The following is a 13,788-nucleotide window of genomic DNA, read 5'->3' as shown; positions in this document are numbered from 1 at the left end:
GGTCACAAAATGGGTCGCGCTGTGGTGATTCAATTCTGCCCAAACGAACTTTTTCAATTCTCAAACATGACTGAATTATTGTATCATAGGCATTTTATGTTGCTTTATCTTAGTAACCTTGGAGTATTGCAGCATAAGTAAGTGGTTTTCTGAGAGTTTTGATAGCACCGTGGCCAAATACAGCCTCACTCGACAACGCTATACAGCAAAATGAACCAATCATTATAACATACAGACAATAGCCTTCCAATTTTCTATTAGGCACACGGCGATTGTAACACGTTAGCACGGGGAATGATAGGAGGTTAATCATACGAAACTGAACTTGGAAAGTAACAACTATTCATACAAAAATAAAAAATCCATTTTTGAGGCTTGGGTCGCAAGATGTTATAAAGCTCAGATTTGGGTCGCGGTCCAAAAAGTTTGAGAACCACTGATTTAGATGGTGACGCCATAAACAGTCAAGTCGGATCCCTAGACTGTGCAGCTCAATCTACGTAACAAGACAGAAATTAAATTGTCTATCAGGCACTATTAATAAGCATATTTACGATGCGGCCGTCACAGCGGAAAGGTTGTGCCTAATTTTGGTATACCCTAATTTTGGTGCGGTATACACTTGGGTATACAGTATACCCGGTTGAAGAGCACTGGCTTAAATAGATCGCGACATGATAAAGGTTGAAAACCACTGGTTTAATATGTGGACATAGTAAAAGGTTTTGTGGTAAATGATGTGAATATATTTAGTGGTAATGAGAGTGTGGAGGCCGATTGCTCAAAATCAACAACAACCGACACCACTCTTCAAAGCACATGGATTTGTTATGCTACCGTAAGCATATGAGTTGTATTACATGGTTTTATGCTCTGAATGTAGATGTTAATCCATCTACTTGAATTCAGCACATGATTGTTGTAGAATCAGTAGTTATATAGGAGCATGTGTGGATGTAAGTCAAAAACGAAATAAAGTTGTCTAAACATTTTTGCTACCTTTTTTGAGGACATAATTCTGGTATTGAATATTTATCAATGAAAAAAAAACAGTAACATGAACAAAATAGTTGACGACGGAAGAAAAAGTATTTTCGTTTTTGCACTTATTCTCGGCCTTGAATTCAAATCTATCCGCTTTAATGCGACAGACAAACATAATGTGTGGAGACAAGTTAGTTGGTACATGCCACGCAATGTAAATAATCACACTAATATAACATATAACTACCACGATTGATGCTTCAGAGTTTTAATAAATGTAAGAATTTCTCTGCGCCCTTGTAAGTTGTTTCTGGAACCTCATGTTACACGCTTCATTGCGCATTGCACAACAAGCGTTTGATTGTTGCGTCACTCCTGCGCATGCGCGAACTGTAGCGTGGTTGATATCATTTCCAAGTTTGTCTCTTTCTGTTCGTGTCGACTGGTTAGCGATTGAGATTTATGTATAATGCTGTCGTAGTTGTGTAATCTAACCTAGTCTATACATCATTGCAGCTGTGAAATATAGTGGCAAACTGTAAAGTATTATTGGATTGTATTAACTGAAATTCGATTGGCGATCTTGTGATTCTGTGCATTGCTGTCGTGGTAAGCTTTCTTGCATATGTTTCTAACTTAAAGTGTTCGAATTTCATCTAACTTTGAATGTAAATATTACAGTTGTGACATCCGATCGCCTGTAAACTGCACAGTCGCGTTGACTGCAAGTACATATTGCTGGTGAGTGAATCGTATGTGCTGCGACGTCATAATGCTTATTGAAAAAAAATTGTGTCCGCCTTCAAGGGGCTGCAAAATAGTTATTTGCGTGCCGAAAACCTAATGATTAAACCTGAAGGTGCGATTCCACTGAAGGAATTTCTACCTATGCTTGATTCGGATTTCAAAGTCGTCATGGACTTGTGCGACGAAATGTCAGATTCGGATACACTACCCGAAACAGTTTGTCGTAAAGCCGATTGCCGTTGGGAAAAGGAAGAATTTGACGAAAGAATGCAGCAATGGTTTGCAACTCTGGAACGGGGAAAATCTCCAACGCCAGAACCGAGTCACCATGTTCCCGAGGATAGATTGTCTGTACGCTCCAGTCGGAATTCAACTACGAGTTCGATTCGAAGTGAGATTCGCCGAAGTCGCGTGAAGGTAAAAATCGCACGACTCGCTCATGATCAGGAAGTAGCAAACCAGCGACGAGCTTCTGAAGAAGCTTTAAGGTTACGCCGTGAAGCAGAAGACAAGGCGCGTCGCATAAGGGAAGCTGCCCAGCGTGCTGCAGAGGAGGCGCAACGTGCTGCGGAGGAAGAGGTCGCGAAGATGAAAATGGAGGCTGATCGTATTGAAGAGAATGCTCGAAGCTCAAGATAGGCGCTGTCAACTTCAACTAGCTGAGGTTGAAGCTCAAGCTTGGGAGGAATAATCCACGTGTGAGTCTCTTCAAATTTCGCAGTTGCACCTGATGAATTCAGGCAGTACGCAGCGACCAATACCTGCAACAGAGGATAAGCAGTACACGGCGGCGTCGCCACACATATTTTCTAAATTACCACACGACAATAAGCAATCACTGGAACGCGATAAGCCATTTGTAGGCTTTCCCAAACCATCCCACGAGCAGCCCTCACAATTTGTCAGAGAGCTTGCGCTACCGAGGCCTGTTGATCACGATTACCCTGAAGTGGGTGAACGCTTTTTACCCAGACCTGTAATAAAGAAATTTGATGGAGACCCCATGAACTACTGGTCGTTCGTGCGCCAGTTTGACGTGTATATTGCAAAAAAGTCTCGAAGTGACGATATGCGTTTGTTGTTTCTGCAACAGCACTGCGAACCGCTTATCTGTGAAAAATTAGAACGTTTTAATGCCAAGGATCCCTCTGAAGGATATAAATTGGCATGGCAAACTTTACACGAAGAATACAGCCAACCGCATGTTATAGCACAACGATGCGAGCAACATCTAAAAGCGTCTCCGGTCGTTGAGACCCACGATCCAGATGGACTGATGAAACTATCTGTGCTACTAGATAAATGTTGCACTGCCGTACATGATATAAGATATGCGTCTAGTGTAGACTCGATGGAGATTATGCTTACCGTCGCAAGAAAACTTCCCGTGCCACTGCGTGATGAATGGATTGCGAGGGCCACCGATATAGAGAAGAAGACAGGAAAAAGAGCGAACTTTGCTGCGTTGACCGAGTTTATTGGTGAAAAGAGTCAACAAGCGAATTCAATTTTTGGGAAGGCTCTATTTCCCCCAAAGGAAACATCCAAGGCTGCGAATCGACATACAAAGGTTACAGCTCGCAATACCATCGCTTCGGAACCCTCGTCTTCTGTACTATGCGTATTGTGCGCCTATCCACATGAAGTGTACGACTGTCCTGCCTTTAAGGAGAAGACATACTTTGAGCGGCGAAGGTTTGTTCGTACAAAAGGACTGTGTTTTAGATGTCTTAAGGTCGATCACATTGCCATTGATTGCAACGCAACAAGTACCTGCAAAGTTGAGGGCTGTACTGGAACGTCCCATCACCATCTCTTACACGACCCGGCCTTTAGAGCTAAGCCGCATTTTATCGACAACGGAAATCCTGCTTGTACCGCGATTCAGACGCAGGAGTACAGTGCCAGTGTGAATGCTGCGAGCGTATACCTGAATGTGGTTCCAGTTGTGGTGCGACATGGAAACACAGCAATCGCGACATATGCCTTTCTGGACCAGGGGTCCACTACCACATTTTGTGAACGTAAATTAATGGATAAATTAGGAGCCTGTGGCAAACCTAAACAAATACTGTTGAATACTCCAACGACGCCACGTCATTTGAACACTGTTGCTATATCCGTTGCAGTTGAACCGCTGGGTGGCGGAGAAGCAATTGATCTTCCCGAGGTGGTTGTGGTCAACAAAATTCCTGTGGTGCCAAACGTTGTGCCCGACACATAGACGTTAAGGGCGCATCGTTCTTTACAAGACCTGACGTTATGCAACGTGCCAGGGGGATCGGTTGCGTTATTGATTGGAGCCAATATTCCTGTTGCACATCGAGTGAAGTCTGTCCGCCCAGGGGATGATTATTGCCCGGATGCAGTGAGGACGCCTTTGGGTTGGTCTTTGCTTGGACAAACCTTCGAATCAAAAAATCCCTCCGCCCGTGTCCATTTCGCATCTGCTGTTGAAAATGCTCACGCCATGTTCTTGAGCGATGAAGGAGATTTTTTGCCTACTGACGGAGAAGATGGGGACGTGTTGGGTACTCCATTTTCGACTGAAGTTAGAAGAACATATCGTATGATGAAGGTTTCTGTTAAATTTGTTGATGGACACTATGAATTGCCACTTCCCTGGAGACACGACCACCAAATCATGCCCGACAACCTCAAAATGGCGACAAAACGGCTGACGTGATGATGTCGAAATATGGAGAGCAAATGCAAACCACAATTGACAAGGGGTATGCTGAAGAAATTTCCTCAGAGGAATTAAGTGCTAATCAACGCGTTTGGTACATTCCCCATCACGGTGTTCTAAATCCCAACAAGCCAGGTAAACTCCGCGTTGTATTTGATTGCGCTGCTCAATATCGTGGCTTGTCACTCAATCAGGCTCTAATGCAAGGTCCCGACTTTGTAAATAGTTTAGTCGGTGTGCTGTTGCGATTTCGCAAGGAACCTATTGCTCTTGTGGCCGATATTGAAGCCATGTTTTATCAAGTTCGTGTGGCTCCGCGTGACCGCGATTGCCTACGTTTTTTATGGTGGCCAGGAGGCGATCTGTCAAGGGCCCCAACTCCGCACAGAATGAAGGTTCACCTGTTTGGCGCAGCTTCGTCCCCAAGCTGTGCTGCATTTTGTTTGCGACAAGCTGCCAGTGAATTTGAACCGCTTGTCGCGTCTACTGTGGAAAGAAACTTTTATGTGGACGATTGTCTCACGTCGGTTTCGGATGTTAACACTGGTCTGGAACTCGTTGCAGGACTGCGCTCCCTGCTTGCGAAAGGCGGGTTTCGATTGACCAAGTGGCTATCCCACAGCAAGGAAATTCTGGATAGTTTACCGGCTGAGGAACTGTCCAAGTCTCTGTTGACGCACCCTCTAGATGCAGATCTACAGGAGCGGGTACTTGATGTGCATTGGAGCGTTTAAGCCGATGAGTTTAATTTCACGGTTTCTTTGCCAGTCAAACCGCGCACTCGTCGGGGATTGCTGTCAACGATGAATTCGTTGTTCGACCCGCTGGGGTTTGTTGTTCCAGTGGTAGTGGAAGCACGTTTGATCTACCGAAGTTTATGTCAGCAAGAAATCGAGTGGGACGAGGAAATGCCTTCAAAGGACCTACGGAAATGGGAAAGGTGGTTATACAGGTTATCAAGGCTACGCGACATCAGTATCCCGCGTTCGTTTAACTTGCACGCCTACGACAATATACAAGAAAGCCGATTGCATGTATTTTCCGATGCATCGAAGGAGGCATATGACGCAGTGTGTTACCTGCGATCTACAAGAAAGGACTCTGTCACGTGTACTCTCGTCACGAGTAAATCTCGACTGGCCCCTCAAGGAGAAGTTTCCATTCCTCGGCTTGAACTAATGGCTGCTGTTACTGCTGTGAAGATGGAGCAGACAATCAAGGGGGAACTTGGGTTCGTCAATATTTTGGACGGATTCTTCTGTGGTGTTGCAAAGCATACACAACGATCGATGAAGATTTCCGCTTTTTGTATCCCGTCGGCTTGCTTTCATTGAGAAAAATACGTGCACTCGGAACTGGAAGCACGTGCCGACAAAACAGAATCCGGCTGACCTGGCGTCTCGGGGTGCACCAGCTGATACTCTTTGCAAAGTCGGATATGTGTTTTTTTGGTCCAATGTTTCTGAAAGATGAGCCTGCAAAGTGTCCGAATATGTTCGAGAAACAGGACGTCGAGGTCATTGCTAATGTGTTTGAGAAGAAACCTGCTGATGTATTTACGGTTGTGGAGTCTGCTTGCCCAATGGTCCGACTGTTAATGAGGTTTTCTTCTCTGTATAAATTAAAGTCTGCAGTCGCTTGGATGCTGCGCTTTAAATCTTATTTGTTGCAAAGAGTGCGAAGCCAACCTCATCCAGTTTCAAACACGCCTTTGACAGTTCAGGAGTTAAGGCTTGCTGAGAGGGAGTTGGTCAAGTATGTGCAAAGATGTCACTTTGCTCAATGGATGTTTGGCATGTCCGGAGAAGGGAGATTGAAAAAGATGACTAAGTCAAGTCATCACCAATATTTCGATTGGATCCATTTCTTGTTGAGGGAGTTTTATGCGTTGGTGGGCGACTGGAGAAAGCCCCAGTTTCGTACGAGGCACGCCATTCAGCGATTCTCCCTCACAACTCGTGTTTGACCGATCTGATCATTACTGATTTCCACGAGCGCGTTGGTCACTCTGGATTGAATCACACATTGACGACTCTGAATCAACGTTTCTGGATCGTGGGGGGAGCAGTTGCCGTGCGCCGCGCGTTAAGTCGTTGCCTGAAGTGCCGACACCGCGATGCCAAGCCCGCGAAGCAGCTGATGTCTGAACTCCCACCTGCTCGTCTACAAATGAACGTCCATCCATTCGCTTATACTGGTGTTGATTATTTTGGACCTCTTCTAGTAAAACGAGGGCGCAGCGAAGTGAAAAGATATGGATGTCTATTTACTTGCCTCACAACACGTGCAGTCCATTTGGAAGCTGCCTGTGACTTGAGTACCGACGCCTTCGTCAACGCGCTCCGCCGCTTTGTTGCGCGACGAGGTGTGGTTTTGCACATGTACTCGGATAACGGCACCAACCTGGTTGGTGCGGAACGTGTTCTAAAGGATGGAATTCAAAACTGGAACCAGCACCAGATCGAAGAACACTTGAAGCAGAAGGAAATGCACTGGACCTTTAACCCGCCCAGCGCTAGTCATATGGGAGGAGCCTGGGAGCGGATGATCCGTTCGGCAAGACGCATACTTTCAGCCTTGACAAACGAACGGACGCTCACTGATGATCAACTGCAAACTCTGCTGTCGGAAGTTGAATCAATTCTGAATTCTCGTCCTTTGACACCGGTCACCTTGGACGTTGATGATGAAACTCCACTTACCCCGAACCACTTGCTCAGGGTAAACCCTTTTGGTGGCCTTCCGCCGGCCGCTACGAATGACCGTGACTGTTATGCCCGCCAAGGTTGGCGCCACGTCCAATACCTTTCGGATCAGTTCTGGAAGCGCTGGTCGAGAGAATATTTGCGTTCTATTATCTCACGTCAAAAATGGCACGATGAGAAAAATAATCTTCAAGTTAACGACGTTGTCCTGTTGGTAGACAACGCATCCCCGAGATCATCGTGGTTGATAGGAAGAATCGTCGCCGTCCATCCTGATCAGCATGGAGTCGTACGAAACGTCATGGTTCGATCCAAGGGAAACTGTGTTCGAAGGCCTATACACAAGTTGTGTTTAATCGTTCCTGCTGATGAGAAAATTCATGCGCAAGCGCATGACGACCCAGTGGCTGTTGCTTCGCCTGTAAACGAATTGTAAATGACATTTTGCGGTTGTTGTGTCTATTCGACAGCGCGTCAAAATTTTTTTGTGTTGCAAAATTGAACGTGAATGTGAACCACTTGTCAAGTTTGGGGGGGAGTGTAAGAATTTCTCTGCGCTCTTGTAAGTTGTTTCTGGAACCTCATATTACACGCTTCATTGTGCATTACACAACAAGCGTTTGATTGTTGCGTCACTCCTGCGCATGCGCGAACTGTAGCGTGGTTGATATCATTTCCAAATTTGTCTCTTTCTGTTCGTGTCGACTGGTTAGCGATTGAGATTTATGTATAATGCTGTCGTAGTTGTGTAATCTAACCTAGTCTATACATCATTGCAGCTGTGAAATATAGTGGCAAACTGTAAAGTATTATTGGATTGTATTAACTGAAATTCGATTGGCGATCTTGTGATTCTGTGCATTGCTGTCGTGGTAAGCTTTCTTGCATATGTTTCTAACTTAAAGTGTTCGAATTTCATCTAACTTTGAATGTAAATATTACAGTTGTGACATCCGATCGCCTGTTAGCTGCACAGTCGTGTTGACTGCAAGTACATATTGCTGGTGAGTGAATCGTATGTGCTGTGACGTCATAATGCTTATTGACGTGTGATATGTTATTTCAGCTTTGCCACTCACTGAGTTACTTCTGTGGGCCATTTGTCACAGTTAAAAAACTGCATTGATACGTGAATGAGTTTTCTCGTACTCGCCGATTAAAGCATTTCATTTGAGAGTCTGCTGTCGGTGTTTTGGTTACGTACACGGGGAGTAGTTACGTACATGCGGTAATTACGGAGATTGCAGAGGTGACCTGTTACGCCGTCCGAAGAAGCTGGCCACTTTTCCGAAAGGACTGCGTTACAATAAAAGTTAACATTGCTACAAGATAATACATTTTCACGATGCTGATAGAAAAAAGGCAAATGCAAAATTGATTAGTTTGTCCCAATCTGATAAAGATTATTCTTAAAATTTTGTTTATGGTTTAATAATTGCTGAGGCGGACTGATTTCGTACTAAATATTTAAACCAAGCAAACTAGATTTTACACTGGCGACAATGGTTTCAAATTCCACACTGTTACGATGGTAAGAAACTAGCGCGTCAAGAAAATCTCCTTATCACTTAAATGTTGATTTGCGATTGGTTTGTATCTTTATGTTGGCCGATATGCACCACCATTTATACTTGACATGCACTGTATTGCTACAACTTCATTAAACATTTTGATTACTTATTAGATAATTTTTTTTAATATTTTTATTGATGGTTTTGTTGACGAAGTTTTAGTATCATCATTTGCGATTTAACTTAGCATGTCATATTTATATACATTTTATTATTGCACGTTTTATTTTTAATTTCGCGTCACGACAAAGTTGTAAGTCCAGCCGAGCTTTTTCCATTTTATTGAAACGGGTGTGTCAATAACTGGGTGATTTCCCCAACTTAATTCGAGCACGACATCACACTAGGCCACATAGCTGTAGTGATTTTACCTTCGCTGTTATAATTTTTGATACCGCTTCGAGCCTACTTTTAACGAATTTCCTGTTTGTGCAGAAGTTTTGAGACTCCCAACTCTTTTGGATCAAGAACCGACATTTTATAATTAATTCGTTTTTTTTATGTTTCCATTGCGTGGGGTAAATCAAAGTAAAATTGGGGGCAACTGTTTATACAAACTTGTTTGTCACGACATATGTAAGGTAACATGTCTATGCTGTTGTTATCGACAAAATTGTTTTGCATGTTTCGGTTGGAAGGGTTGGATTCCAAACACCAAACTGTGCGATGGGAAAAGAGATTGTCCAACTGAAATTTACAATCCCTACAAGGGCGGTCGACGCTATAATCACGAAGAGGATCCTCTTTTTTGCAAACATCGCAAACATTGTCTCACGACCGACGGGCTTCTTAACATTCCTCAATCTCAAGTTTGCGATGGCGTCATCCAATGTCAGGACGGAAGTGACGAAACTGCATCAGAAATTCCAAATAAACTTCATTCAAAAGTTTGCGATGGTTTAGTCCACTGCAAAGACAAGAGTGACGAACAACCTGAAAATTGTACAAAGCAGGATAGATTCTATTGCTCAGCGTTAAATGGAGCTAAGGTAGGTATTTTTACAAGGTAATAATTTTTGATTGCAACATAACTCTTTGTTTTCAGGTTTCCATTAGCAACGCAGAGGTGTGTGATTTCACTATAAACTGCGACGATGGAAGTGACGAAAAAAACTGCACGAATGACGGAAGGTTCTATTGCGAAAACAAACAACCACTCTTTGTTAAAAAGGAAAAAGTATTACCACAATAAAATACTGCTGGGTATTTTCAGTTACAAACGATTGTTTGAAACCAACAGAAATTTAATGGATTTGGAGATTGTTCTGACTGGAGCGACGAATGTCCATCAAAGTCGACTAGAACAGATGAGAACATTTTCTCCTCGCGATACGAGCTAATTGCTAATCCATTGTTACGAGCTGTTGAGTGGATCATGGGCTTTCTTGCAATTTTTGGAAATTTGGTATGTTTAGACTTGTTTTACTGATATGAAATACAGAATAGTAATAACACATAAAGTATGACGTTTTAATTTTGCAATTGCATCACAGGTCGTCATGGTTACGGAAGCAAAAACTTTAATGACAACAGAATCACCAACAGCTGCATTTCGCACCAACCATCTTCTTGTCCTCAATCTTTCTGTTTCTGACCTGCTCATGGGAGTTTATCTGCTCATGCTGGGCGCAGCTGGTGTTCACTACTCTGGAAAATACTGCGCCAATGACCTTGTTTGGAGGTCAAGTGGAAGTTGCACTACAATGGGAATATTGGTTTTGCTTTCCAGCGAAACATCAGTTTTTACAATGGTTCTATTGACATCATTTCGACTCTATGCTGTAAAATATGTGAGTTATTCAGTTCTGTTCATGCACATCTATGTATTTCAAACAATGAATAAATTTTGCAGCCTTTCAACGCATCTCTACACCCGAAGCTCAAAGTTGTCATCCTTACCATTCTATTGTCGTGGTCAATTTCTTTCACTCTGGCATTTATTCCTCTCACATCCCAATTCCAACATTTGTTTGAAACCAAAGCGTGGATGAAGGAAAACCCGTTTTTCCAAAGTGCTGCAGTGGACTTTTCAAGTAAGATTTTTTTGCGTTTTTTTATACCCATTCAAAACACAGTTACCATTTATTTATTTAATCGGTTGGAAACATCTTTCTATTTTGTGTAGGCATGGAGAATTTCATGGAGCAGTTTGTAGATTTTCAACATAATTTCACACTTAACGATTCCCAGCAGTATGAAACTGCAATTGGAAAGCTAGAAAATGCTTATTCCTGGACAGATTTTGTGGATGTTCTCGAAGATTATAACTACACTGAAATGTTTGACATTGCAGGGTATTTCGGGTATGTGGTTGCAAAATACTGATGGGTTGTAAAGTATTAAGTGCTTTAATACATTAATATGTTTTCATAGATACTACAGCACCAACAGCGTTTGTATCAGCAAACTTTATGTGAAACCAACAGATAAGGCTTGGGCATATTCACTTGGTATCATCATACTCAACTTCTTGGCTTTTCTGTTTGTTGCAGTGACGTACATTTGGATTTACAAAAAGTCAACGGCAAGTGGCAGGAAAGTAAATGAGAGGGCGAGAAACCCAAGAGCGGAAAAACAAAACCAAGGTAAACCCAATTAGATGAGTTTGTCAAACTTTACCACTCTAAGAGCCATTCGGATCCATATAATGTAGTAAAAAAAAACGCTGGGAGCCACAAAGTCGTTTTGCAATCTGAAATGACATGCCACTTTTTGTCGCAAACCTTTCGACTTTTTGTTGTTTGTTAGTTTCTTGCTTATTAGGCACATGCACTTCACCGGTTTCGTCAGCAGTAAAAGCACGTGACACTCCCCTGGTAGCATTGAATGTTTTGTTTTCTTTAGACGCTGATTTTTTTAACGCATATTGTATGCCAGATTAACAAACCGGTTGCAGGTATTGTTGCGCGCGCATACACTGCAAACCGAAACAAAAATCTCACATTTTGTATTAACCGGCGCGCCGCTAGTTTGCCTCTTTCAAAATTTACGTTTCATGATGTAGACGCGGTTAATTGTAGCTACTAGAAGGGGTTCGCTCATTTCATTGCACTAAAATTTTTTATTTTCGACTTTTGTGTTCGGCATAATCTTCACAGAATGTGCAATCAAAACATTTGGTAATTTCAAAAACTGAGCCGCATCAGAGGGATCAAAGAGCACGCGGCTCCGGAGCCGCGGGTTGGCGACTCCTGGTGTAAGGAAAACAGTAAAACTGTTTTGTTCTTCACAGAAATGCAGAAGAAAATAATCCGACTGATCTTCACTGATTTCTTCTGCTGGATTCCAATTTCGATAATGGCTTTCTTGAACTTCGGTGGAACAACTGTACCTCCAGTAATCTACGCAGTTTCGGCAATAATCCTGCTTCCCATCAACAGCTCCCTCAATCCTCTCATCTACTCCAACGCACCAAAAATGCTCTATGATTATATTCGTGAGCGTTTGCGTGAGTTTCGTCCACGTCAACAGCCAGAAGCCGACCGACGAGTGAACGTGATAGTTGTGGACGAAACCCCACTTTAAATGATACATGACGATGTTGTAGGATTGACAAATCGGACTTGTATACCGAAATGCCAATATCTTGTGATCCATGTACATATTTATCTTCGTGTGTTTACTGTTTCAGTTGCTGGAAAATGTTTTAATTCTTTAAAATGATTTTTCCACGTTTTTCGTGTTGATTGTTCTCTTGCATTTCTGTGCAAAATCAACCTGTGGTAAATTGTTTTAACCGTGGCCTTTAATAAAGTGTAAATACGTTTTTGAGTTAATGTGTGAATAATTCGTTTTGTTATTAGTATAAATGCAATGAAATCTCTTTTTCCTACAAGGACCTTGCGCAGGAATTAGACTTGGTTTAAATTACTGGCTAAATTTATTTGCCACAAGGGCACAAGCTCGTTTTATACATAAACAATGTGAATCCAAAGTGTTTTGCTAAACATACTGTAGCATTGATTTCGATGTATAGATACTTTAGACCAGGGGTCGGCCACCATTTAAGCCCTCCGTGCCAATTTACTTGTTATTTCAATGTGTTAATGGCTTCGCCTGCCAATTTTTGTGGGTAACAGTTGATTGTGCCAGATGACCTTGATAGTAGGAATAAAGAGGAGAGTTTTGTACCCGTAGGCTGGATTTTACGACAATGTAATTATGAAAACATTAAACAAGCAGTGTAACAGGTTAAATTAGTTCTTCAATATAAACACGAAAATTGGTTTGCGTGCCAAGAAAAATAACCTCGCATTGTCAGGGGTGTCAGGGGTTGCCGATCCCTGCTTTAGACCGTTATGTAAAAACACCAAGCCCTCAGTATTGTTGCAATTGTAAAAATAGTGACAACAAGAAAATCCTTAGGTCATTTAGGCTTGTCTTGGTATATTTGAAGGCATGTGCACGTTAAAACACATTGCAGTCAGTTCGGACATCGCCATCACACACAGTTGAGCACCGAAATTTGAAATGTCCTAACCATCACAAACTGATTGATCACATACATAAAACCTGTGACAGACACTTCTGTTGATTAAAAGCATAAAAGTTAACATTAGGTCTTCCGTTAATCATAAAGTATTTGAAATATCACAAATGCCTTGATGCTCGATCAAATATTTGTTTCATACTTTAACTTATATTTAGTTTTCATGACTCAGAAGTAATTTCTATATTTCAATTGATAATTTGGGAACACAGTGTTTGTTCCTCAAAAATAATCTCTGCAATATGTCGAATGGCATTATTTTAAAATCGCATATCACGCTATGTGAGAAGGGACGGAATTGATTTTCCAAATACATTTATAATTTGACGACTCCTATAACAGTTAATAAATAGAAAAACAAACATGAAAAATACCACAATTATTATTACAGTCTGCTGCTTGCTCACATTTGTTACTGTCCATGCTGACAAATTCTTTTCACCGATGATAAGTCACTTATGACCAGAAAAAACATTATACAGAGCTAAACTGGTATTCACAGCATCTTAAATCGGCATGTTGCATGTACAGCATAGCGCAGTGGAATAAACGACCGTCATCTTTGTGCTTGGAATTTGTGTGACGTGCTTTGTATAGTACACA

The 13,788-nt window shown here is 42.1% G+C and overlaps 5 protein-coding genes and 1 long non-coding RNA gene across 6 annotated transcripts; all 6 read left to right on the top strand.

Annotated features, from left to right (window-relative positions):
- Nucleotides 1-2,461: 2,461 nt before the first annotated feature.
- On the top strand, nucleotides 2,462-3,955 carry LOC145219464 (uncharacterized). The gene has a single exon (XM_080086829.1). The coding sequence runs from the start codon at nucleotides 2,462-2,464 to the stop codon at nucleotides 3,953-3,955; it is 1,494 nt and encodes a 497-aa protein (XP_079942955.1).
- Nucleotides 3,956-4,419: 464 nt separating this feature from the next.
- On the top strand, nucleotides 4,420-5,154 carry LOC145219463 (uncharacterized). Its single transcript, XM_080086828.1, has one exon. The coding sequence runs from the start codon at nucleotides 4,420-4,422 to the stop codon at nucleotides 5,152-5,154; it is 735 nt and encodes a 244-aa protein (XP_079942954.1).
- A 69-nt stretch (nucleotides 5,155-5,223) lies between these two features.
- LOC145219462 (uncharacterized) lies at nucleotides 5,224-5,754 on the top strand. The gene has a single exon (XM_080086827.1). The coding sequence runs from the start codon at nucleotides 5,224-5,226 to the stop codon at nucleotides 5,752-5,754; it is 531 nt and encodes a 176-aa protein (XP_079942953.1).
- Nucleotides 5,755-6,559: 805 nt separating this feature from the next.
- Nucleotides 6,560-7,561, top strand: LOC145219461 (uncharacterized). Its single transcript, XM_080086826.1, has one exon. It carries the CDS (start codon nucleotides 6,560-6,562, stop codon nucleotides 7,559-7,561), a length of 1,002 nt encoding a protein of 333 aa, XP_079942952.1.
- A 521-nt stretch (nucleotides 7,562-8,082) lies between these two features.
- Nucleotides 8,083-8,299, top strand: LOC145218150 (uncharacterized). The gene is made up of 2 exons (XR_013857548.1): nucleotides 8,083-8,129; nucleotides 8,192-8,299. It is a non-coding gene; the product is annotated as an uncharacterized LOC145218150 (long non-coding RNA).
- Nucleotides 8,300-10,031: 1,732 nt separating this feature from the next.
- LOC145218148 (G-protein coupled receptor GRL101-like) lies at nucleotides 10,032-12,568 on the top strand. The gene is made up of 6 exons (XM_080085545.1): nucleotides 10,032-10,101; nucleotides 10,190-10,486; nucleotides 10,549-10,729; nucleotides 10,822-10,999; nucleotides 11,070-11,281; nucleotides 11,929-12,568. The coding sequence occupies exons 1-6, from the start codon at nucleotides 10,072-10,074 to the stop codon at nucleotides 12,219-12,221; spliced, it is 1,191 nt and encodes a 396-aa protein (XP_079941671.1). The 5' UTR covers nucleotides 10,032-10,071; the 3' UTR covers nucleotides 12,222-12,568.
- The last annotated feature ends 1,220 nt before the right edge of the window (nucleotides 12,569-13,788 follow it).

This window comes from Phallusia mammillata, chromosome 3, assembly GCF_965637545.1.
Source record: "Phallusia mammillata chromosome 3, kaPhaMamm4.hap1.1, whole genome shotgun sequence".
NCBI lineage: Eukaryota > Metazoa > Chordata > Ascidiacea > Phlebobranchia > Ascidiidae > Phallusia > Phallusia mammillata.
This window is presented reverse-complemented; position numbering and strand designations above follow the sequence as displayed.